The sequence below is a fragment of the Pangasianodon hypophthalmus genome, chromosome 1, assembly GCF_027358585.1.
Source record: "Pangasianodon hypophthalmus isolate fPanHyp1 chromosome 1, fPanHyp1.pri, whole genome shotgun sequence".
Lineage (NCBI taxonomy): Eukaryota > Metazoa > Chordata > Actinopteri > Siluriformes > Pangasiidae > Pangasianodon > Pangasianodon hypophthalmus.
In genome coordinates, this window is record NC_069710.1 from 28,364,329 (window position 1) to 28,391,593 (window position 27,265).

Consider the following 27,265-nt stretch of genomic DNA (forward strand, 5'->3'; position numbering starts at 1 on the left):
ACAGAGAGGAGGGCGAGACGGCCGTTAAAATAAAAGGCAGAAAAAGGAGGGAACAGCAAAACTCGAACATGATTGTGTGCGTGTGTGCGGTTTCGCAGCCTCAGCAGTTAGGAGCGATGCCCTAACCACATCCTCCATCTTCTCCCTCCCTCTCTCCTCCCCTACTCCTCGTTCCTCTGCTTCTGCTCACAAGACCACGAGCCTGTCGTCATCTTCAGCGCCAACATCTGCTTCTCCTCAGCCCTGTACCCTGGCGAGGGAGGGACACGCTCCTCTCTCCTCCGCAGGCATGGTTCAAGGGCTTCCTCTCCCTCTTCCGCAACAAAGCCCTCTCTGTCCTCTCCTCCCGTCCCATGTTGGATTCGTTCACTGCTATTTTTTTTTTGCAACAGATCTACAGCAATGTATGCAAATATGACAGTACGACAAGTATGCAAGGACAAAGGGTCATTTTTTCCCCTTATATACATACATATACATATATACTACATGTTTGTGTGACACTTTATATGAAGCAAATATTCACAAACCACTATAACTGTGCTTCTAATACTTTGTAGGTTAGTAATGAGTCCATGTAGGATTTTTATAAAATATAATAATAATGCCTCATGAAAGCTCTAACAATGTTCTATAAATAACACTTTATAATAATAATAATAATCATAAGTTATAAGTATTCTTTACAATGCCATAATGTACTGTGCAACATTTATAATGAGCTGTACATAATTATAAAGCAACCATATAATAATAATAGTTATTATTATTATTATTATTATTATTATTATTATTATTATTCTACTTTCTGACAGGGAAACACTATTTCAGGATGCTACAAAGAACATTTCAGAGTTCCTTCCAGTGGGACAAAAAGATTTTCCAACAGTGTCTATAAAATTTTAAGCAACTATAATTAACCATAATGAATGTATTAACATGTATTAACAATAATATACACATTATAAACATTTATATGCCAAATGTCATCACTGAGTAGCATTAGGAATATGATAAATTATTTGTAAGTAAATTCCAGAAGTCATTTAATAAAAGAAAAGAAAACAATAACAAAAAACATACATTATGGAAAACTTTAACATTTAAAAATAATAAAGGAATATTGCCAAAAAAAAAACAAAAAAACACTGGACGTTTTGTTCCAAAACATCAAAACATAAGAAGGGCACACTTTCCCAGGGACAGGAAGCTCTCTCAGAGGCTCCGTATGTCCTTGCTATTTCAAGAAGCACTCAGTAATGACATTTTAAATATTTATAATATTTTAATAATTGTTAATATTCTGTATATTACAGTTGCTTGTCTAATTATTCACAGGTCATTATTAGCTATAAAGTTTGTGCAGTATACCATGTGGTATGATGAGTTATGAAGGAATTATTTATGGCATGTTAATGTTTTATGAGGCATTTTTCTAAAAAGAGGAGTTTATAAAAATTCCCACAAGATACTTTATATCATAACCAACAATTATATTGATGAATGAACTTTCTATAAAAAGTGTGTTACTGCATTTGGATAAAAGTGTTTGGCAAAGGAGTAAATCTGAAGATATTTTCAGAAATTAAAATACTCCACCATGAAGTTCTGTAATAGACTTTAGCTGAGCTAAATGGTTTAGGAATGATATGAATGCTGGAAGCCTGTGAGCCTCTGATTGCATGTAAATATCAGCATCCGAGCATGAAGCACATTCGCTTTTCCTCCTGAGTATACGCTGGGAGCGTAGTTTTCCGTAGTTTCCATAGAGATCTCCTGTGGCGTTAGGTACACCAGCACATGGCTATCATTCCTGCACTAAAGGCTTGTACGGGTCATGATTTGATCTTAAGGCTACTGCTGTTTCCATTGCCTAAAATATGGAGGCTTATTTGCACACGTTCCTACTCTCCCAATGCCATCCAAGTCCTGAGTGAGTCCTGATGGCGCTGCAATGTTCCTCGCACGCTGAACCTGGAATGGTACTTGGCTCAGCTAACAACATGGACAACATGAACAGGGTGTTTTTTTTTGTGTTTTTTTTTCACAAAAAAAAAGAAAAAAAAAAGCCAACTGGAATCCAATTCAGGGCTAGGCATATCTATTAGAAACCCTATTTATTAAAGGCTACGAGAGTGCGAGAGAGACAGAAAAGATGAGAGGAGGAAAAGAAAAAACAAAGACAGTCACTAAATCACTAAATTACTCCCAGGATTATGAGGCTCTATTTCTCTGCCTCTGTCTGGCCCTTTAGCTATTTGGTGGAGTTGGGATAAAAATATTAGTTGCATCTTTTCTCACTGGCGCTGACAAAGCAAGGGAGAAGTAGAAATGCCGTCAGGTTTTAGCTTCACTGATTCTTTATCAAGAGCAGGTCTAGGGCAATGTATGTTAGGAAACGATTAACCCCCCACTGTACTGTTTGTTGTCTGGAGTGAGTAAGTATACAGCTATCTGTAAGGAATCATCTCCAGTTCTGCATCGGTGGCATAAAGAGCGAGAGAAAGAATTTCCAGTCAGAGTGTTATGCCATTGGCTGGAGGGGGAAGAGGGGGAAGAACCGCTTGCATGCTATGGAATAGTGAATTGATGGCGAACGAGTTCTTTTCATCTGAATAAAACTGGATGAAGGCTCAGGAATTAGGGTAAAAAGTGTAATTGTGTAATTAATACACTGTGTAGGTGAAACTTTTACAGCATTCTCAACAAGTTTATCAACTTTCTATGAGGGAATTATGTACAAAATGAAACACTGTTTGCTCTTGATGATGCAAACTGGAGTAATTGTTGGCACATTCCAAGGCTTTCATTCTTCTTATACCACAACAATTAGCCAATGGTAACACTTTTCATTAATCACAGAATGACACATTCAACATTTCATCCATTTATAGTTACATTTAATGTTTTTGGAACCTCTGTTAAGAGTTAATTCCTGTTATCACTTATGTTACAGCAGCTATAAACAGACACCAGCCATATTTTTTTTTATCTCGTGTTAGCTTAAGACAAAAAAAAAAAAAAAAAATTAGCATGCAATGCACAAAGACCTCTGTCCTGAACACCTTGCCGTTTCTGAAAAGCTACAGCTCTGACTGTTACAAAGCACTGACATTAATTTTAAATTTCAATAAATCTCTCAAAACTTCATTTCAACGAGTACACCCATTAAAAAAAATGTATTTTGCTATACAGGTCCCTGTGTATATATTTTACAGTAGAAAGGATAATGTAATAGAATCAGCGCACTATGCTGTTATAGATAATCAATCAACAACTTTTGACCAATCACATTCAAGAATTCGTTAGCACTGTGGTATAAATATTCTTGTGACACAAGAAGCTAAAAGATCAGAAATAAGTCTTCACATATGTTATTTGAGAGTGTAGAACACAGAGGGATCACATGTTGATTTTTCAGGTAGAATATCTCCAGGTTCAACTACTGTACGTCCTGCTGCTGGACTGTGTATTCTCACTCACTGCACAAATTTTAAGCTGAGAATCTGGATAAACACTGCCAAACCTAGGCTGTGTAACTGCAGAGCTATTTTGCACAGCTATAAATTGGAGAACTGACCAATTGGAAGATCCTATACAACACCAGCTAGATTTCCCCCTCTACATTACCTCAATACATGAGAGACTCCATAGTGCTACTTATCCTTTGAGAAGAAAAAAAAAAGAAAACCACACAGCTTGTATAAATAACAAGTCAACATCAGCATAAAACCTCATCATACTTATGGTTTTGACAGTCTCTGGCCCGATATTACATTTATACTCAACATTGTAGCCAAAGACACATCAAGTGTGCAGTTTAACAAGAGATAGGCTTTCCTCTGCCAAGTCTTACTACTATGTTGTTATTGTGGATAAATTGGAGAATTGAGGACTCTAAGATCCAGCTAATGTGCAAACATTTTCCAAAAGTGGGCCATTCTCATGCTCAAGCTGAAATTATTAATATTTTAAAACCTTGTAATGTTCTATCTAAAAAATTAGCTAAATAGAAGTGTTATTCACACGCCACTGGATACGTTTTACACCAAAATATTGAAAAAGTAAAAAGTAGAAGAGAAAACAAAGTTCAAAATTGTATTTGTTTTGAAATTGTTTCTTTTTATATGGTTTAATGTCTTAAAATCATAAAATTGCCAGATAATACCTTATAATGAATGCTTTTTGTATACTTTGACAAAAAAATTACATCTAAAAATAAAGAAGTGCCAATAAATATGACAAGATTATTAATATATTTATCCCACAGCACTATTGAATTCTATATTCTGATTAGTCGCAGCTCTGAATAGTTTCAACTGCAAGGCAAATCACAGGCTAATATCAATGTGCTCATTTCTATAGTACAGAGCAATATAACTCACAAAGTCTAAGCCTAATAAATAACACATTTTAATCTGTTTATAAAGAGAGAAAAACTATAATTGTTGATTTGTCTTTCTGTAAGGAGAAGTTTATTTAACATGTATGGAAGAAAGTCTCCAGTGTCAGTGCTTTGTAAAAGGACAGAGGGCTTTGTGCTTTTGTTTCTCAGTAACATAAAATGTATCCAGAATCTTTATTTAAAAAAAAAAAGTAATATCTAAACAGAATCATGGTTCCTTATTGCATGATATATGAGTTTTGATTGTCTAAATATTACTTATATTAAACAAGTCCATGAGTGGGGAAAAAAGGCTAAAACACTATGCCTGAAAAATAAATAAATAAATAAATAAATAAATAAATAAATAAATAAATAAATAATTATTATTATTATTATTATTATTATTATTATTAAAATTTAAGCAAATTTCAGGTCTGGATTTTTTAAAAATATTTTTTGAACAGTTTACATAGTTTAGGACTGTTGCATGGCATAGAGGTAAAAACAAAATCTTCCCAAAAACACTAGTTTAAAACAAAAACAATTATTTACACTTGTTATTTCTGAGAATGATAAATAGTCTACAGCAATGCTCAAGTGACTTGGAGGTTCTTATATTTTACTAAAATATAAAAAAAGAAAGAGCCTTAAATTGACTTAAATTGTGGACACTATGCATGAAAGGGTTAAATATAATTATTAATGGTTAAAAGTCTTTCATTAATTAATGACTAATTATTGGCAGATTGCTGTCACATAGGCGGAATAAAACCCCAGGACGTGAGGTTATAGGAAAATCATCAACTTTGTAGTGGAAACGGCACGCCGCTTCACATTACACCACGCTGTTGTTGATTATTTCCCGATAACAGCGTGGCTGTTGTGTTTTATTCCTTACTTACTCTTTTACCAGACAGTTAAACTTTATTATATGAGGGAATAGCTATTGGTACCAGTAATTCTGGAAAGCACTGCAATTTGTCTTTCTTTTTTTTTTTTAATAGATCTAAACGCTTCCATGTACAGTACATCAGGAGTCGATTAAAGTAATATTTAGGTGAATGACCTACATATACACCAGTTTCACCACTTCTACAGTTTTAAGACAGTCTGCTTTTTCTCTCTGCACTGGCTCTTTTCCCAGAGTCAAACTGCAGAAGGAAAAGAGCAGAGCGTTATTCATTATCCCTCCCCACATCCTCAGCGACAACGAAGTCCATCAGCTCAGACCCAACATCTTCACCAGAGGCGTTTTGCATCCACGCAAAAGTTGACCTTCTGAATCTCTGTAATCAGCCACCCCGATTCATTTTAACTGCTTATTTCACCTTTAATGGGCGTGCAAGAGAGGAAATGGATCAAAGGTGACAGACATAATGGGAAGATGAGGGAGAGAGAGCAAAAGAATGGAGGCTTTCAAAAAGTCAACCAAACAGTACTGTTCGGGACATTGGTATAATGTAGTATTACACGATCAAAGCTGTGGCGTGTTATTTTTTTTGTACCAGCTTCCAAGGTAAAGTATATGTGTAGGTGGTGAGGATTTAAAAAAATTGCAACCAGATGAATTCATTCATGGTATCTGGGAAAGGGTGAGTCAGTTCTGCTGTTCTTTCACAAAGGTTAAAACAAAACTCCATTCATTCGAGCTTGTGTGTTGTGCATAATGACTGCAGGAGTGTATGCCAAATTAAGAATAGGGGAAATCAAAGATTTCCAAAAGAGCAAAGTTCAAAGTAATGTTAACATTCCTTTGACATGGAAAATTTTTCGTGAAGAAAGATGCTCAACTCCGCTCTCTCAACTAAGGCTGAAATTCTATAATGTAGTTATCAGTGCTGGTACAATAGAAGCTTTATGAACCATACTGTTCAGGTTAAAGCAATCATTTCAACCTTACAATACTCAGCGATATGATGTATATATTTACAACACTACTCTGCTGAATACTTGAATCTGATTGGTCAGTAGATGATGTTTTCATTCTAATACATCACAATTTCTATTTCTATTTCAGCAACTTCTGTAGGAGCTTGTGTGACATTCCATTTACAGATTTTAAAAAACGTGTAATTGTTGATATGGTGATTACGTCTTTACATCACGTAATCTCACTGTGTATGTATATATTTCCGGTTCCTTTCTTGGGCAGGGCGTGTTCTTTCATAGTTCATATTTCATATTTCTTGCTTCTGACGTGTTTCGTGCTTTTTGCCAGTCTAGTTAGCTCACACATTTCCTTTGTATTCCTAGTTCTGTATTACACTTACGGACTTTCATTAAAACCTTTATGCGCTTGTCTCCAGTTTGCTCATACTTGTTTTGAGTGATCATAATAACATTCAGAAGTAAAGCTTTAAGTTTTCACGAGAAAGTCTTCAGGATAGAGGACTTTGCGCTTTGTGGTTTCTTGGCAACATGAGAAGATGCATTTTTCTGTCTTATTCAAAAGAGACAAAAAAAAAAAAAGACAGGCTGGTGAGGAAGCAACTGTTTATAGCTTCGCAAAACAAGTTTATATAATCCGTGAAACAAGTTAGTTCCTGTTATCACTTACATAACGTACATAACGCGGATGCAACTATAAACGGACAAAAAGCATGAATTCTCCTTCACTAATAAAGAAACAAGTGCAATTGTTTCCACTTTAGGATGTGCTGTTATTGAAAAAAATTATTCTTTGGGGCAGTAACAGAAACTTTTTGCATTATTATAATTTTTTTTTTCCTACAACACCATGCCCGATCATGTTTTACCCCTTACTTAAACCCTGTATAATACCATATCATTAAGTGTATTAGCCTCTGTCTGATGACTGAGATTTTGGCTGCCATACATGGGATTTTACGCAAAACCATCAGCGCATCAACATTAATACATGCAATTGTATTACCATTACCATCCGTTTCATCATTCGTGTGAACACTGAACTGCTACAATGATAATTTCATTTAAATCCTACAAACATTCAACCACTTGTTCTTGAGATATCATGCTAATGAGAATCCCCAATCTCAGACAGAAGCACGCTCCACTCAATGACAAGAAACAAAAACTAATTATGCCATAAGACAGATTTTAAAAAATAATTTGCTTGTAAAAAATAGTATTACATATATAAAAAGAAAATCACTTAAAACAATGGCAGTCTGTTTTTGTCTGTGTTGTCTAAGCATCTCTTCCATCCAACTCCATTTTCAACAACCCACTTATTCCATAACAGACCCATGTGACCCAAAAAGAGAGAGGAGAAAAAAGAAAAAAAAAAAAAGCACTGCAATGACACACTTGATCCTGAATGAGTGATGAGAATATGAGCCACAATGACAAGCTCCATTTCCTTCCTTTTCTGGGTTGGATTCGGGAAAAAAAAAAAAAAAAAAAATCACTTGTCAGTTCACGTGATATCCTGGCACACATCATGGGACAGCACTAACAGCATCAGAGCATGTGGGGTCATCCTCCACCCAGGGTCCTGTCGTCTCACATCTTTTCCCTCTATCTAATGAAATTTCCCACTGGGAAATTTTCCCCCTCTAATTTATCCCCAGTGCTGAAATGAGAACTCGTTCTGAGTGGACATGCATTGTGTGTGCTGTATTTGGGTTAAGGATGACGACACTTTCTCTAAATCACAGCGAACACCTGGTTTGACAACTCTAGTGTTGAGTAGCATGTCTAAATATGTTGGGAATTAAGGAAATGAAGATAAATGTGGTCGACATTAACCTTATGAATTTATAACCTTATGAAGAGTAAATACTAGAGAGTGGAAAAGTGAACAATCTACAGCAGCAGCAGACAAATGATAAGTTCATTAGCATTAGTTCATTCATTATCAGGCAAGTGAAAGCTCCAGCATAATGCTCAGGATCATGGTTAGGTTGCCTGGAAACCTAATGTATCTAATACCATGTAATGATGTATGGTGAACAAGTTCAGTGCATAAAATACAGACTAAGGGAAATGAAGGCGTATATGAAGTCGCCTCAAAGTTTTTGAATTTGCGACCACGACACATCAGTGGTGAACTTTTGGTGTAGGAGCTGAGGTCTCTCCTCAGTCTGGCTAGCGGTTTATTTTCCCTCTGCATGTTTGACTGTAAGGTGACTGTGTACACTACCAGGAGAGTTTTATGATAGCACTTTATTTTCCTCAGCTTCGTCAGCATTTCCACATATCCGTGTTCCTGCTTTAGGAAAGATCATTTGCCATTCATGTACGCCAATTAATCCAGCTAGTAAAAAAAAAATCATGGTATCATCAGCCAGGTCGATTCCTTGGAAGATGTTTGTAATGCAGAAGGTGGTGGGATTTGGAACAAGTAGCACAAAATATATTCACAGCACTGCGGTGGCTTGGGCTACTGATTTATCCACCTTTGAAATATAATATTAATAATAATAATAATAATAATAATAATTTCAGGGTGGATTTACCTGCTTTCCTGTTTCTAAGTTCATGCTCATATTAAAGTAGTGACTAACAGTTTCAGAAAAAACACTGTAACCAGCCAGCAAAACAGCAGCATCTAAACCCTGGGGTTACAAATCACTAATATGGCATTTATCCTGACAGGGGATAAGCATACAACATGCATGAGTGTTTCAGTGTTCCTGAAGCACTCATGGCCCAGTACAGGATGTCCTAGCTAAATGGGAAAAACTCTATTATAGAACACATCAATCCTGATGGTGAAAGCAGAGAAATCTCTCAAAGCAATGAGCAAATGTGGGCTCAACAGGTCAGCGGTATGAAAAAAGAAAAAAAAAAAAGACACAAATTATAAGTGACATGGTATTCACCATGAACTTTAAGGAGCGGAATCACAATCTGTAATAAAATGCACAATTTCACAAACCTGGCTTGTGCTGTGTGTGAAATACACTTCAGTTTTTTTTTACTCCTCAAAGCAGAAGCACAGATTCAGGTTCAATGACAACATTCTCAGAGGAGTAGTAGCATTACTTTGGGACCAATTAGAAAGAAAGTAATTAAAAAGATTGAAAGGGTAAAGAAAGTGAGCTACCGCTCATCTCTATTTTATGCAACTGTAAAAATATCATGGCACACAAACATTACCATCACTCTAGCCATAGCACTTCAGCCTTAGGAGCTCAAGTTAATGGGTAGGCTTCACAGTGCCCGGAAACCCAGCTAACAAGGTGCTTCTGCCAAGGCTCTTTTGTGTAAATAAAGGGGTTTATTTTGGGAAATGCCTCACAATGCACTGTTTTGCACGCTCACTAAAGAGGCAGCATTCCACAATCAATGGCACAAAAATGCCTCTAAAAGTGCATGCAGTGTGTTTAACAGGCAACATCACAATGTTCTCGATATACTTTTGCTGGCTTGGTTATTATTTCTATTTTATATCATAGCGCTATATCATATATATTATATTATATACATATTATATATCATATATATATATATATATATATATATATATATATATATATATATATATATATATATATATATATATAAATACACACACACACACACATATATATACACACACATATATATATACATACACATATATATATACATACACATATAAAACAGCAGCTCAGGATGTAAATGTAAAATCACAGGTTTATATCAATGCACTCGTTTGAATACAATTCTATAGTAAAGGCTAAGTCGCCCTCCACATAATACCTAAGCCTAATAAACAGATGTTTTTTAAAGAAAGAAAAAACAAAAGAAAAAATACTTTAATTGTTGATATTGTGAAGCTTTCTCTAAGGAGATTTTATTTAACATTTATGGAAGGAGTCTCCAGTGTTAGTTCTTTGCAACAGTCAGTTTTCCACAACGAGAACGTCTTCATTTTTTAGTTTCTCGTTCACATGACAAGCTGTATGTTATGCTATAATGTACATGATAACAGGAACTAATTTGCCTTGTTTTACAATAAATAGTTAAAAAGTATGATGCATCATTCTTTAATACATTGCAACTTTTAAATAATTGAAATTTGTTGGCAAATATCTGTGGTACAAGAGGAATAAAACACTTTGGGGCATGGTGTTATAGGAAAATAATCAACTTCAGGGTGATAACAGTAACTCTGCTTCACAGCAGGCTGCATCACACCACCGACTGTCCTTGATTTTTCTATAACAGCACACCCAGGTATTTTATTCCTTACCTAATATAAATACTAATCCCGCTTTTGAAAATGAATGGGTAGGTGGGGAAACCAGTCCAAGTGTTTATGTAATCTGATAGTTTGCTGTCTCACAGTCCTGGATGAAAATGTTTTGATCTTTTTAATCCCTGGTGCCTTTGCTCTGACACTCATTACATAATGTTCATAATTATGCTTTTGTTTCTTTTGCCTCTTTTTGGAAATACAATGAAGGTGTTCTTTGGGGCTGTATGCTTCCACTAAGAAAGAATAGACACCATTCAGATGGTGGTCCTCATGAAAGAAACTGACAGAGTGGCAAAGCAATTACTTTGCATAAGCTTACAAGTAAATAGAGACATCATCTTAGAGTTCTTTCTGTTACAAGTTTGTAAAAAAAACAACAAAGACACTGTTTACCAGTGCAACAAGCATGAACATCTTTTGGATTTTCAGATTGATGAAGAGAAAAAAGCAGCCTGATTGACTGTTTGGTCCAATGCAAATAGCGGTAGAAGATTAGAGGCTTGGGGTGTGTACTGGAGTGTGATGTATATGTTGTCGAGTTGATGGGTCAGGGCCTCTGGGATGGAAAAAGGTGCTTGTTGTGGTTTTTGCCTTGTGTTTCGTGAACCATTCTTCATAATCACTCTCGATTCAGTTTGGTTAGCGTCAACAAAGTGCACACAGACGGAATGGCAAACAGCAGAATCAGAGACATCAAAGAGCCTGACTGATTGTCCAGGATATCACTCCGGGGACTTGATGACACACAGCAGTTCTCTGAGCGTTTGGAAATTGTTGGATCACTTTTCACTAAACAACCAGAAACGTTTCTATTTTGAAGACCGTGAAACGGCACAGGAACGGAATTAAAACTATTCAGGAAGTAAATGCTTCCATGGGCATTTACTTGAACCAAAAAGGCCAGTGGGTAAGGTATGGACTAAAGCAACTAGCCATGATAAACTCGAGCATAGAGTGTTTTCTGTATATTCACTGAAGACATTAAGCACAGACCATTAGCACGGTTTGACCCATAGCATCTACGCAAGCAGACCTTGTTTGTATGTTTAGGAGGCACAAAACATCCACTAATTTGCTAATCTGCTTTTGATGAAACATGTCCACAGTCCATGGTGGTATCACGATGAAGATCTTGATCTATCTGAGGCCAAAGAAGGATTGCAGGAGAAGTGCTCTGCAGTTACGGCTTGTGTTCTCCTTCCAAGGAGCACCTCCTCTCCTTTCTCTTCTGTGTCCTCCACAAATCTACTATTAACAACTTCTGTCATCGACTGATTATCATACAATATGATCTTTGTGCCAGTGGCTGAGATTTGTCTCTATCCTTACCAAATGTTGCTTTTATGGTCAGGATTCGTGTAAGGACAGCTGTCAGATACATACATGGTAGGAAAACCATACAGTCTATCAGGAGACCAATAAAAGCCTGTTTTGCATATGTGAGTGATTGGAAATGAAAGGGTAAGCTCACATAACTGTCTCACTGGGACTGTCAAATCCAAGATCCTGGGGTTGACTTCCGTGCTACACAAGAAACCAGTCCACTTTCAAGAAAAATAAAATAATATTCTATTGTTCAAGACATGAAAGACGTAACACATTTGATGGTGACAAAACAGCGTTTGAAGTGAGAAGTCGTCTGGGATATGGCTGACTAGAAGGTGATACCAAGTGACAGAAAAGCTTCTAAAGAAGGTTGAAACATTTCAGCATCACAAACAAACACGAACATACAACAGGATTCCCATTTATGAACGGTTACTGACCAACCAAATAAAGTCAAACTCAATGTCTTTAATAATAACCCCAATTTCCATTCCAGGAATCTTTTAGGAACACAGTGATATTTTTAAGAACTTTCCACTGGATGAACCAGGGCTGGTTTTAGCGCCTGAGTCTTAGTTATAGGAACCTTTTTAGTTCATGTTTTAGAGACAGAGCAACATAGCAGGAAAGCTAAATTTTCCATGATGCTTACGTCTTGTCGCAAGTCAGAAATCTTCTAGTGGTTTAACTCAGGGAAAAAGGCAAGAGCAGATCTGAAGCATGAACTAGTCTTTTGTCATACATGGTCATTTTAATATCTTATTTGAGCAAACAAAAACAAGTTCACTATTTTGTAAGTTCTGGCATTTTGCGGCCAGGCCTGAAAACATAGTGAAGAATGTCTAAGCACCATGACATTACACAGTGCACTGCTAATATATAATGGAGAAGATTCCATGCTAGAAAGAAAAGCAATCACACCATGGGAAAAACATGAAATGCAATACACAGATGGTAATGCTTTTCATTTGTGACGTGAAGACAACGTACCACACTGAAAAATAAAACCATCACTGCACTGCAGCAGGGTATTGCTCAAGGCTGAAGGGCTTTGTGTCAGAAGTGAATGTTATTCCCTACTGCACTGATTTCACTTTCATCAGTGTGTTGTAGTAGTGCCACAACAAAATGCAAATTCGTTTGCATTGCCCAATCACAGCCCTTAGCTGCAAGAGTTTCTTCATTGATACATTGATCCTTGATAACACTGAACCCTTAATCAACAACATTTTCACGATTACTACTAAAACATGATAAAACTGTAAACAATGAGTAAAAATACAACAAGACCTGCCACAGAATCTTCCATTTTTTAAATTAGGTATAGAATACCCATAATGCACTTATATATGTGTAAGTTTAGGTTAAAGATTTGACAAACCTGGCACTGCAATCCTTCCTGAAGTTGGGTGGTCCATCTCCACAATTAGGCCATTATGAACAACCTGAGAACACATACCAAAAAATATATATATAACCATACAATTCAATATGAATATAACTTGCTTTTTTCCGGAAACACCAATGATTCTGCACTATACAGCAGATCGAACGCACCTCTTAAAAATAATCAGGTCTTACTGTGATTCTAACCGAAGAATACAGGGTCAGAATGACACAAATGATGACAGCTTTTTTAAACATCAGGGCTTGTGAGGGGTGACATTCTGTACCACTTTCAAGTCCTTAAAAAGCTCTCACGTCTGTACAAGTTACGCTGACCTTGTGAAATTGGCTTCTTATAGAAACATTTCTTCAAGGTGAGAAATCCGTTATACGTCACTTTGAAATGGAAGAACAAGAAACTGCTAACTACAGTCAGTTTCAGTATTTAAATAGATACCTTCTTCGGAGTCATTCTGCCATTAGCCAGAGTTTTTTTCTCTTTTTTTTTTTTTTTCCAGTTCTCAAGCCTCAAGAACCATAGCTTTTTTAGAGCTCAGGGGTATCCTTACCAGAGGTGAAAATCTGGGTTACCTGAGACAAAGAGCTTGTGTATCCAGTCTATTAGCTTTTTATTCATACTTGCCCATTCCCAGCAGGTTCAACAACCAGAGCCAAAAGGGTGGGGGGGCAGATGATCTTTTCACACACGTTTGTGGAAACATTGACAAAGCTGAGACAAGTGTAGCCATCATAGGCTAACTCTCCTGTTCACTACATGCAGTCACCTTGGGATTAAACATGCCGAGAGAGAAAATAAAGATGCTAGCCAGACTTGAATCTCTGTGCGTCATGCAAGGACAGAGTTCATAGCCAACATTTTCAGCAATGACTTGCTGACTTTTTCCAAGGTTGCAAATACAGCATGCTACATTAGAAACTTTATCAGGAGAGGATAAAGACTATGGCTATGCAGTCGACCTCTCTTGGGAATTCAAATACTTAGTTGTTTCCCTTAGTCTGTATTAATGCACTAGTTAACACACTTGGGCAGTACACTGGGTAATGAGATTTCAATAGGTAACCGATTTATGATTTGTTCTAGTCTAATAGAATTATCAAATCCTCCATGGATTAAACGTAAAGCATGGAAAGCACTAACCTATGCAGTAACAAGCCTTCCAAAACTGAGAAATAAAACCAAACGACAGTATAATCTCCTTTCGAAAAGGTCGAAAACTCTTTTAGCTGACAATCAATAGAAATACGATGAAAGTACACCTAATTTTGGAACATTTTGTTTAAGAGGATGATGGTTTCCCTTTCCTGCCCTTCTGCTTCCAGCACCCTATTTAGTCTGTCACAAATCATTAGAGCTGTCAGAGCTATATGTGCACATCAGCGAGCTAAAGCCAGACAGTTATGTAAGAAGACATGTAGATGTAGGTGACACCTTCTTTCACTCCCTTTCTTACTGATCCACCCTTTTTCCTATAGTTCTACATGAGCAAAAAGAAATGTTGAAGAGAAACGTATGCTAGTGTTGAACACGCAAAGTATCTAGACTGAAGTAACCCACTGGATGTCTAGACGTGTAATTGTTATACACATAGGTGAGGAATGAGGTACTTTTTTTTTTTTTTTTTTTTTTTTTTTTAAAACCAGTCGACAAGAAATATCTTTTCTTTTGCTTTATCTTTTATCTTGCTCAAAGTAACATATCAAGTCTGTCACCACCAAGACCCCAGGTAAACAAGAGTTAAGCCAGGTCTATGGTGCAGGGTTTTCTGCCAAAAATCACATGTCACAAAATAATTCTATTTGTTGTGAGTTGCTATTGGCGGAATACATAATATGACTAATTTAATGCTACTGCGACCAAAGATGGCCGACGACAAAGTTCTGGCAGTGTTTGAAATTGTTTTATTAAAATCTCAGTGTGAGTGCTGCTACAACACTCGTTTAAAAGTCACAAATATGAGAACAGCATTGGATTATGCGAAACTTACATGACGGCTACAAATGTAGTAGTACTTGTATGGCAAAACAAACAAAATGTCATCTCACAGATAGGAGGAAAATGTCCTTATTACCTCAAGATCACTTTGAAGAATGTTTGATTGATGACATAAGTGGAATGTAAAATGAAAATGTTTCAAAATACAATGATTTAAATGTAAAAAAAAAAAAAAATAAAGGAAAAAACAGTCTAAAACCACCTGCACAGAACTAATTTCCAAGGCCGCCACATAACGCATTGGTCTAACAGAATAATTAAGCTTGACCAGTTCATTGGGCTTCAGACCAGACTTTCCTGAAGAATCGCCCACTGCACCTTTTTTCTTTCTCCAGTAAACAGAGTGAATCATGACCTTGGGTTTTTCCCCCCATTCAACATATATGGCTGGGTTTCCCCCAACTTAGAAAAAGATTGACAGAGGATTAAAGAATGAGAGTTGACCAACCCAGACAGTAAACAAGAGCGAAGGTTTGACGTAGCAATTTGTTTTTGCAACAGGAGACACGTTCGTGAAAGATCTACTGAATGTTTGTGTCCTTCAGGAAAGAAAAACAGAGAGGCTTCCAAAGCTCCTGGGTGGGGAGGTAGCGAGCCACAAATTCACTCTGAGAGAACGTCTGACAGACATGCCAAGCCTCTCAGGCTTTCAGCAAGACTTTATCAAGCATATGCTACAACACTTAAACACTTCTGAGAACGTCTGCTCATAAAAAAACATCGAGGTGATGTTTGAGAAGTTAGACAAGTTCACCGTGTCCCAGAACTGTGCATTTATTAGCAACGATATGTTGTGATGACTGAACTGAAATCCGGTAATAAATCTATTTCATGTTTTTAAATCAGTGACATGATGAAATCACTCATTATTAAAAAAGATGACAAAAAATGGTAGAGAGAAAATCATACGAAATCATCACTGGACATTGATTAAAGACAGGAATTATTCATGCAACTGCCACAAGTGCATTGAAGATAAATAGTGAAAAGCACATCCAAAGGCCATGTCCGTACACACGCCAATATGGAATGGTTATGCACGGCTTTGACGTGTCCCTCGTTCGCTCTCTCATCACAGATGCTGGAGAACCTATTAAGAGTTGGCTGGGGAAGTGATGTGTCTATGTTTATAAATTATTGGGTCAGCCTGTCTATAGATGGAGGTGTGTTCATATGCATTAGGTCAAAGGGCAGTGCCTGAGGTGCAAATGATTTAGAAGGCAAAAGGAAGTAGATGTTGTATTTATGAAATCTCACCTGATATTTAAGGGAAAAGTGTACTCATGAAAGAAGAAGAATGATTGCAGAAGAAAAATAAAGCTACAATAGACTGGTGTCAAATCGAGGATGTATTCCAGTCATACGCCCAGGGTTCCTGGTATAAGCTTCAGACCCACGGTGACACTGAAAAGGATAAAGTGCCTACTGAAGAAGAATATGTCTTAATATGTCTTTATACAACACTTAGTTCCAGCCCACTGATCTGACTGGTCAAGTGGTGTTCCAAGACGGCTTATATTCAGTATAACTGCACTTTGTGTCACTCCGCTCATCTGTGTTCACCACGTAAAATTCCAATTCTAGCAACAGTCCCAATGAAATGGTTACTACAGTAGAGTTAGCAACATCATCAAACATGGCAAACAATATATTTTTCATAAATATAACTTCTCACCTAACATATGAAAGGGAAGCTAATCACCAGATGCATCTTTAATGGGAACGTACAAATCATTGTGAGCTAGCTGATGGGCTGTCAATGAGTGTGGCTTCTTCTGGATCTATTTCTGTTTACTTAGCTAAAATAAATAAATTATTTGGCCATACTGTGTCTGAAATGATAGTTACTTGAGTTATATATATATATATATATATATATATATATATATATATATATATATATAACATGTTGTATAAAAGCAACAATGCACTCGTAATCATGTGGTTATACTGACTATCAGAACAGCAGTATAACGGCACTCTTACTTGTGCTATATTGCTTAAATAACATAACAAATCTTTATAGAAGTACACTATAATGAAAACGAATGAGAAACTGATTCCAGTGATCAAACTTAACAGCAGTGTCTGCCTTTCTTGTAAACAGAATTTGATAATTAAGTGGAATTATCAGGACCTCAAAGCCAGTTTGAATAAAATTTTAGTTAGACATGTGGATAGCAAAATTGCAGCCTGGAGCCTGTGTGTGTTAACCTCTTGTTCTGGAGAGCAATAAAACTCGAGTGCCAGCGAGCGACTGGCACATCAACAGCACGGCCACATGTGTCTTGCTGTACAGCTTGAAAAACCAGACTCTGGGCCTCAGCGTCTGCGTGCAGTAAAATCCATGTTTATTTGTGTTTCTTGCACTTTTTAATAGCTTCCTCCGAGGCCTTCTTCCATCCTTCCATTGAGAACCTTCCTCATGCCTGTTCCCCTCCCTGTACCAATTCACAGTAGCTGGCAAGCTCTGCGGCTGCGTAGGTGGAGGCAGGAGGGTGGGGGAAATTAATAAGGCCTACACATTGATCGATGGCTTTAATTTAAACTTCATACATGTGGTATTTCTGGTGCATGCAAATTTATTCCGATTCTTTTTTTGTTTTAATTTTTATGACAGTTAATTCAGTGCATGAGGCACCATGCCACGTTAATGCCATTAAAACACTCGCATATATTGCGTAGGCAGGATCTATTACAAGGAGCCATTAGGTTGCATGATGTCAGCACGCATCCATGGATTAAGCAGTGATAATCATGATGGCTCTGTCTGGCAGTTTATCAAATAATTAGACACGGAGCACAACAGGATCTATGCATTAAGACCCAAAAATAACTCTTTATTCAAGATGGAGGTACGGCATGTTTATGAGGCAGCTGTCAGACAGTAAGCCAACACTTGCCATGAGTATCAACATGTGCAGTGGCAACTCAGAGGTACATGTGCATCCAAAGTCGGAAAATACTGTAAGTGTGACAGGATAATGAAAGCCAGACGACCGTGTGACTCATAAGTGAACGGGGCCTAGAAAACAAACTTCAGATCAAAAGTATGAGTTTTAATGTGAAGGAAGTGGTGTGGAAAGTCTGGAGCGGTAAGCAAAAAGACATCAGAGCACAACACGGCTCGGACCGTTCACTGTACCGGGCTCACTCCACATGTAAATATACAGCGCTATGAAAATGGAAATGAGTCCTAAATGAGCAACACTCTTATTTTGTTGAAAGCAAGTGAACGCAAATAAAAATGCAGAGGAAAAAAATAATAAAAATATCAGACACAGTTCAGCGCTAACACACAGCAATCCAAATCCTATGGGTGTATTTTCTTTTTTCTTTCTTTCTTTTTTTTTTTAATCCAGCAGGTTTTTCCACATGCACCTAACCAAACAATGGCTAATAACTCATGATTAATCAGAAATGATTAATTTCCAACCAAATACAGTCAATATTTAACTGCCCTAACCTCACATATGACTACACCTTTTGAAAGTTGAGCTAACACTTCTTGCGGGAAGAGAGAGAGGAGGAAAAAAAAAAAAAAAAAAAAAAAAAAAAAGTCAACTCCTCTACAGGAGGAATAACAGGAATGTTTAGCGGGAATACAATGAAATGTGATATTCTGTGTGTTTTTTTTTTCTTTTTTAATCATTAACATTCATCATCCAGCATTGTGCCTAATATGAACAGATGGTGTGTCTATTGAAGACATTTTAACACATAAAAGCAGCCACAAATCTGACATATGCAACTGAAAAATATTTTCCCACTGAAAGAAAAAAAAAAAAAAAAAAGGTGCTGTAGTGTATAGCATAAAATTCTCACCATGAGCAGACATATCAGTAGCTCCTAGTCATAAATAATCACACAATAACCCATGAAACATAGCATTTATGTGAAGAAAACATTAAGGGTCAAGCACTGATTTCAGTGCCACGCTTGAGCATATTTAAGAGCAGATCTAAAACTATGAGTTATAGTAACGAAAGTCTAATGCAACACAGATGCGCTTGCTCATGGTCCAGATCACACATATTACACACAGCTTTTATTCATTCAGTCAAAGTAGCAAAGGGGAGCAGTGTTTCCAGATCGCTGTTCAAAGTGTGGGATAATTATTGCGAGCTAAACATAAAATGCAGACAAGCAGAATAAGCAAGTAATTAGATGAAAAAAAAAAATTTCCTGAAACCTTGTGAACTTTTAAATTGGTCTTGTTATGAATTTATTTCTACACTGAACCATAGGAGTGTCAAATGTACACAATAAAACGGATGCAACACTTCAGGAAATTGTTACTTGAAGCTATGAGATAACAAATGCACGTTCTGTAAGAATAGTCAAATCAGGTTAGGAATGAAAATGCTGTTTATTTAATAAAATCACAAGACTCCACCTGATTTTTTTCTCTCTCCAAAATGTCACCCTAATGAACACAAATGAATCACACTTACAATAGTTTACAACTGTGATTACACTGTAATCCAAGCTGGAATTTGAACCAAATGCTTGTCGAAAACAGGCTTATTATATTTCTTGCAGATGGCCCACTTAAGCTCCTGTTGCACCTAATTGCAACCGTATGAATACAATGTCATGAATGCATCTGTTCACAGTCTACTAGCCCTTACTGCGCCAGGTGTTTCTTACTATATTATCAGGCATATTGTACATTTTATTCCTATCACTGCATGTTATAGGTTTGTTGATTGGGATGAAGAGTGAATATATGACAGAGTTGTAGTGCCACTGGTTAAAAAAATAAAAATACATGATTTTGAGAATAAAGTCATAATATCTGATAGTTTGAGAAAAAAGTCACAATATTTTGAGAAGAAAATTGTAATATTTCAAGAATTAAGTCACAATATTACAGGAAAAACTGTGGTTCATGAGTTTTTAATTAATTCATGAGCAACACATCATATTTTTTATCCATTTATAGGATAAAAAATATGCTCAAGCACATTTAATGTTGTAAACTCCATTTTTTTCCTAAATAAATGCAGTTTCTTGCCCAGTTGCTCTAATTCTAAAAATAATCTTTAATTTTCATCGAGCCATTGTGTGTTCCTTTATTCTCAAAATATTGTGACTTTTTTCTCATATTTGTTTTTCTAAATATTATGACTTTTTTCTCTAAATAATGCGATCTTTCCTTCTTGTATTATCATATGACATTTTCCCTCCCAAAATATTACAGCTTTAGTTTCAAAATCTTGTATTTTTATTTTTTATTTTTTAAACAGTGGCCCTAAAACACCTTCATAGGAAATTGGACTTCTAATTGGATAAGGGGAAGTGGGAAAAAAGTAAAGAATTATACTACCCTTTTCGCAACAGAACCATGTTCTTGATAGCCACTGCTAACCTTTTTTTAAATTAATTCATGAGCAACACATCATACTTTTTATCCATTTATAGTTACATTTAATGTTGTAAAATGTCAGCAAGAGATAATAGTTCCTGTTATCACTAGCATTTTAGCAGCTATTACCATCAGTCTGTAGTTTATTTTCTTTATTTATTAATAAAACAAAAAAAAGGCACCTTGTGCCCTCCGTCCTGAAGGCTTTCCTGTGGTGGGAAAGATTTCACCACCTTTACCACTGACTGTGACATTGGAGACAACAAGACTACATGTTTTCTCATCGTTCATGTGGAGTGTCCACCAAACAAAGTAGTCAGTGCTGTTACTCAGCTAACATATTATAACAAGTGTATTAATATAAACTTCAGAGCTGGAAGTAATGTCCAAGCCATGCTGTTATAGAAAATTAATCAATACCTTCTGACCAATCAGAATCAACCATTCAACAGCACAGTGGTATAAAGTGATACAAATGATGCGGTTTTTTGGATCAGACTGTAGCAGGTACTGAAATGGAAATACATCTTCCTTTAGATATTTATACAGGAAATGCTGTACTGAAATAGTCCTGAGAGCATCTCAGGGTTCTGGTGAGAGACAGAAATACATCAACTACTGATCTTTTCTGACACTCCCTTTAAACAGGTGGAGAAATGTATGAATAATAGGTCATAAAACAGAGGTCATAATAGGTCATATCACAGAGATGCAATGCATAAAGCTCTTCTAATAATTTTATCTATCCTGTACTCTTCGGTTTTTCATCAGAGCTCATCACTAGAGCTCTTCACCTGATTTAAGTAACCTTGACTAAACATGCACACTGCCTTAAAACTGTTTCTCAACTGTGTGCTGTTTATGTTTAATGTCTTGTCTAATGCTGTTATAATATAAATCTAAACCTATATCTGGATTTCTGTAAAGCTGCTTTGTGGCAATGTCCATTGTTAAAAGGGCTATATAAATAATATAAATATAAATTAAATTAAACTGAATTGTCACTTATTTAAACACCTTGTGTATCATGTTATTTGAATTTACTATGTTATACGTTTACACCTGAGGCTAGCTAAACTAAGTTTTTCCTTCTACTGTACACCATATACATATAACGGCAATAAAGTTGAACTGAATTGAATCACTAAAGGAGAGCAGGTAGTTGCACTTTATATCTTTCTAAAAGGATAACTTATTTTCACCGAAGGTGAACCTGAAGGTTGTGGGTTCGAGTCTCGGGTCCGCGCTCTCTCCCACCCTCAATACCACGACTGACGTGAGACCCTTGAGCAAGGCAACGAACCCCCAACTGCTCCCCGGGCGCCGCAGCAAAAAAGGCTGCCCACTGCTCCGGGTGTGTGTTCACTACTGTGTGTGTGCACTTGGATGGGTTAAATGCAGAGCACAAATTCCGAGTACGGGTCACCATACTTGGCCACAAGTCACTTCGAAACAAAATCAAAAAGGATTTCCAGTGCAATAAAGTGCTGAAGACATACACTGGTTTAAGTAGTTACAAACAGCAATGCTTTACCTTCAGGCAGAGTATAAAGCTCTGTATGAACAGACTGTAGTAAAGGGTTTCCTTTATGACTCTTCACAGATCTATTAAAACAGTTTAATAAAAAGTCTTTCAACAGGAACGCATGATTGAGGTTATTATTTATGCAGATTTGTCTAGACAGACATGAGATCCAAAAGCAGTATTCAGTTAGGGCATCAAATCACTGTTGATTGAAAAATATACAAGATCTACTGCATATTTTGAGGAACAATTTAGAGTTGCAGGTTAACATATCTGTTTCTGTTGTATCCACGACAGCAAGTGATACTTCCCATTAGGTCACCATGATGGCCTGCAGGTTTGCGCTGTTCTGATGTATATTAATTCCCCGACCTGTGGTTGAACTTGCGGTTTAAACTTCCTATTCGCTAGTTAGATTCCTGGTGGTTTCCATTTCAAAGGCAGCTGTGGTGTTACTCACTTAGGGACTTGTGACGTGACCTCAGAAAACCCACGTGGGTGTATAATTCTGACCTTGCTCCTGTGGTCAGAATGGTTTTCCTTGCTTCGGCTAGCAAGAAAGGACTGAGATTTTAAAAAGGGAGATCTGATTAACAACAACTGGGATTTTTGGTCCATATGGTTTACTAGATGAACAGGTAGTGGGAGGGAAATGCAAAGTTTGCACTGACTAATGACTGTCAAAACATTGTCCGCCACTGTTACTGCTTTGTAGACTTGTAAAGATCCATGATGTAAGGAAATCTTCTAAACTCCATCTATAAGAAAGGTGGAACAACCAGTATCTTTCACTGCAGGTTATATGAGGCTGTGCAAAATCCATCATCTCCTATTTGATACATTGAGCAAACAGGTGGTTAGATGGACCAAGGCCATTATATGCAGAATGAAGTTTGACACTCAAGTCAATGACGCATGGAGTCCCTTCTACACAGAGCAAGACAAATTGACTTTAAAAAGTGTCCCCACTGTGCAGCAGGAGTTATTAAAGCTAGTCAAGATCTAGTATCAACTGCCAGTCAATGCTGGCACAAGTAGAAGAGGAGGACATAATTTATTAACATCATTCATGATGAAAGGCTTAACATATGCACCCCTCAGGGGGCTCGGAGCAATTCAGCATTGAGCTTACTCACTAAAATACTGAGTGAAATTAGATAGATTATAGAAAAGGGAGCTCTCTTTAGACCACTGATCTCTCTATCCCAGTGCTGGAGTCCTAATTCTCATTTTAATATTTTGTTTGGTCTGGATACCTGACTGACTGAGCAGCACAGTCAAAGTCGAGGACAAATGAAAAATAATGATCTACAGCAGATCTTCCTTGAACCAAAAAAAAAAAAAAAAAAAAAAAAAGAGGATCAGGAATCCTCAAGCATCTTTATTCAATGTCTAATGAGTAACTCCACATAAATGATGGATATTCCATAAGAGTCATAAGAGTAATGAGCAACAACAGTGCTTAGAGTAAATGAATTAGAAGAAAGGAAGAGGAAATAAAACAAACACATCGCTTAAAGGAACGGGAGGGAAACCCCTTAGTCAAGCTGAACTTCCTCGACTAAACGTGCCCAAGAAAATAAAAACGAGTAACTCCGTCCAAAAGGCCATAGCAGAGACAGGATCTACCTGGTGTTTACACAGGTGGGCTTCTATTCAGCCATATGGTTGGCAGGGAGAAGATAGGGAGTCTGGAAAAGAGTGAGAGTGCAATGGGAAGGAGAGAAACGCCGAGCCAGACAGTTGTGGAACAAAAGTGGAATGTAACTGGCAGCAGAATACAGAGGGGCTGTGATGGTGGGTGGAGGGAGTTTATTCATTGTCCCAATCCCTGTGGAACGATCCACACATAAGTGTCTTTAGGCGTCGTCTCTAAAGACAAAATGTATGCATCTTCCTTTGATCCTGAAGTTTTCATTATTATTTTCCAGGAATAGCATGCTCTAAAGTGTGTTTTATTCCTCTTATACTGAAGCAAATCACCAACGATTACATTTTTTAAAATTTATTTGTGTATAGTGGAGCATTATTTGTTTTGTGCACAAAACAATTTAGTTCCTGTTTTCTATTAAAGTATTAATGGTACAAACAGCTGTTCCCTCAAAGCCTCTCTATTAACTTAACAAGAGCAAAAAAAAAAAAAAAAAAAACCACAAAGCCCTCCTTCCTGAAGACTTTCCTGTGACAGCTTTACCTCTGACACTGGAGACTCTTTCCAAAAATGAACATCTTCACAATATCAACAGTTTTTTGATTCACACTTCCAGGTAAAAATCCGACCATAAAGGGACTGGAGGCTTCAATCTGACAAGAAAACATGCCAGACACGCATGTCTTTCTGTTCATTGTCCCCTCTGTGACCACACTCCCACCCCAGGCTTTAGTGTGTGTGTGAGCATTTTGTGTCTGTGAGTGTTTAGAGGCCAAGGTCACAAATCTCCAAAACCCAATCATGCGTTTGTGTATGCATGAGACTGACCACAGGAGAAGATCTTCAGTTGTCAGATGGCCAGTCCGGTCTCTAATTACTCAGGGTAGGGTTCCGTTCACATGGTCAATTACAATCCACCATTCTCCTCTCTCTATTGTTAATTCCCTCCTTTGCTGCATTCAAAGTGTGAGAAAATTGTGTTGTGTTTTTATCTGGTGAGAATTGGCAAGATTTGTACTCAATTAAAGAGATCATAGTGACTACAGAACTCTTCTGTGCATGAAGACAAAATGTCAACTACATTAATAATTCATTCAATCTGACTATTGTCTGAACGCCTCAACAAACACGAGGGTATATATTTCTAAAAATGGGAGTATGAATTGCTTTAAACTTGCCCAAGGCTTTTTCCTTCTCCTTGTAATGTAATTCCCATTTGACAGAACTGTAGGAAACGCATTTAGGAATCATAATGTGTAAATCAACAGTTAACCGCATGTTGCTTCTAGCAAGAGATATTTAAACCACCTGAAAACAGTGTCAATTAAAATTAATGCTAAACCTTTGTGATTTGTTTTAACAGGCGTCTTTTCTCGACTTCTGTAACAGATACCTTTATGTCATGACACCCATAAGGCAACACAAGTGATGTATTATATTTTGATTAAGAGGTCAGATTAAATATCTTCGTGCTGTTAACAGGTTGGACTGCGCCACACCATGACTTCATTCTCTTGCCTATAAGATTTCCTGTACGATTAAAGACCGGGGTGAGCTGAGGACAGGTGACTAACCCAGATACAGATTAATGCTCACTTTGAGGCCACTTCTCACTGGGAGTTTTCACTCAGTGGCCCCTGTTCAATACAACAGCACTTCCTCGGGATGAATGAATTACCAGACGGTCTAACAAATGTATAGCCATACCCATTAGGATGATAAATATTTATAGTATTTTCTATAACTTTCTATGTTTCACAAATGCTATGCCTGAAAAACTGAGCAACATTTTTATTTTTCAAGCTTTTAAATAATTTTGTTGAAGTACGATTTAAACTATAACCAAAAATAATTCCAAATTAAAGATTATTTTAACTCAAGTGTCACATTGCATCACTGCATAAGCAAAGGGTTAAGGTATAAAAGTTCAACTGCTTAGAACAAGTACAAAAGTGAACAATTCACTGGCCATCTTTAACCTTAGAAAGTGAAAAGAATTTTTTTTTTTTTTACCTCAAATGATCTGCGAAAATGTCTCATGCACCCTGTGACAGTCATCACACACCACCTAATAATCCAAAGTAACAGCTCTAATAGGTCACTTTTTAAAACGTTCCTCTGCCTGGATTCACTCTGATGTGCATAGTGGAGACTGATGTTTGACAGAGGCCCAGATCGGAAATGACTAATTACCCATAGCGAGAAAGGTTTTAAATGAAACCGTGCGGTGATATGTTAAGGTTTATAGATTAGTTCCAATTGGTGAAGATTGGATAACGACTGGGGTCTCACTAATCTTTGAGATCAGTCAGTGTGTGACCCATGAGCCAAGGCAACAGACTTGTGAGCTCAGTATTTGGCAACCATGACCCACATCTGCAGCACAGCACAACGGCAACAGTGACAGCTAATGCCCCCAGTGTGAACTTAGACTAATGCTTTGAAATTCCATATACATGTAGTTTAATCATTTTTTTGCTCATGTTTTGTTGGATAAAATATGATCATTCTACTGAACAAATAATAAAAAAGGAATTAAAAAAATCTCCATTTTATTATTTATTGATGAATGTGCTTCTAATGCATTCCATCATCTTCTGCAACTGTTTTATAGTGGTCAGGGTTGCGGTGGATCTGGAGACTTTCCTGGGAACACTTGGCATGATGCAGGAATACATGCTGGCTGGGATCTCAGTCCATCGCAGGGCATCAAGTGCACATATTCATACCTAGGGGTAATTTACAGTAGCCAATCCACCTAACAGCATATTTTTGGAAGAACCCGGACTTCAGGAAGGGCAGACAGACTGAGCTAGGGACCCTGCTGTATAATTATTACATTATAAGAGCTATAAGCAGTAAATACTACCATTCCAAAAAAGGACAGCAAATCATCCTCAAAAAGACAGGTTCTAGAACACCTAAACCAAATATTTAAGTAATCAACACTTCTATTCCTGATCCTGATCTCTGCTAAAGCTCAAATGAGTAATAATGGGTGCCACACGTGGATCATGAAATCCCAGAGTGGGCTGAAGTTTGAATGACTGAGTGCAGGGGGTTGATTGGAGCTGGGCACTGGCAGAGTTGATGCTGATCGAGTAACTATTAACTACAAATTTCACTCTTACAAATACCATATGTCCATCAAAGCATGAAGCAAAAGCTCAATTTGATAATTAGAGCATGAATGTGCTGGGGCTTAGTGGGATTTGGTTTTAAGTAAACAGCCACCCGAAGCTTCCTCTGGTGGACCAAATCAGCTTGTGCATTCAGCTTGCCAAAGAGAATGTGCATTTACATCATATCACATGGAGTTAATATGCTGGGTTTAATTTGTACATGTCTGCCCCCATGTTTTGCCATGTTTCCCAGGTCACAGCTGCAGGGCTCATATTTGATGTTTAGTATTTATTTAAAAAAATAATAATAATCACCTTTT

The 27,265-nt window shown here is 37.1% G+C and overlaps 1 protein-coding gene across 2 annotated transcripts in view; it reads right to left on the reverse strand.

The window, feature by feature from the left end:
- The window catches only part of sugct (succinyl-CoA:glutarate-CoA transferase), a 106,977-nt gene that overhangs the window by 12,046 nt on the left and 67,666 nt on the right, over nt 1-27,265 (reverse strand). The window contains exon 13 of one of the 2 annotated variants that reach the window (XM_026944750.3): nt 13,261-13,324. The exons of the other annotated variant lie outside the window; for it this stretch is intronic. Coding sequence (XP_026800551.2) covers nt 13,261-13,324 — 64 coding nt within the window. The remainder of the gene's footprint in view (nt 1-13,260; nt 13,325-27,265) is intronic. 2 annotated transcript variants of the gene reach the window in all.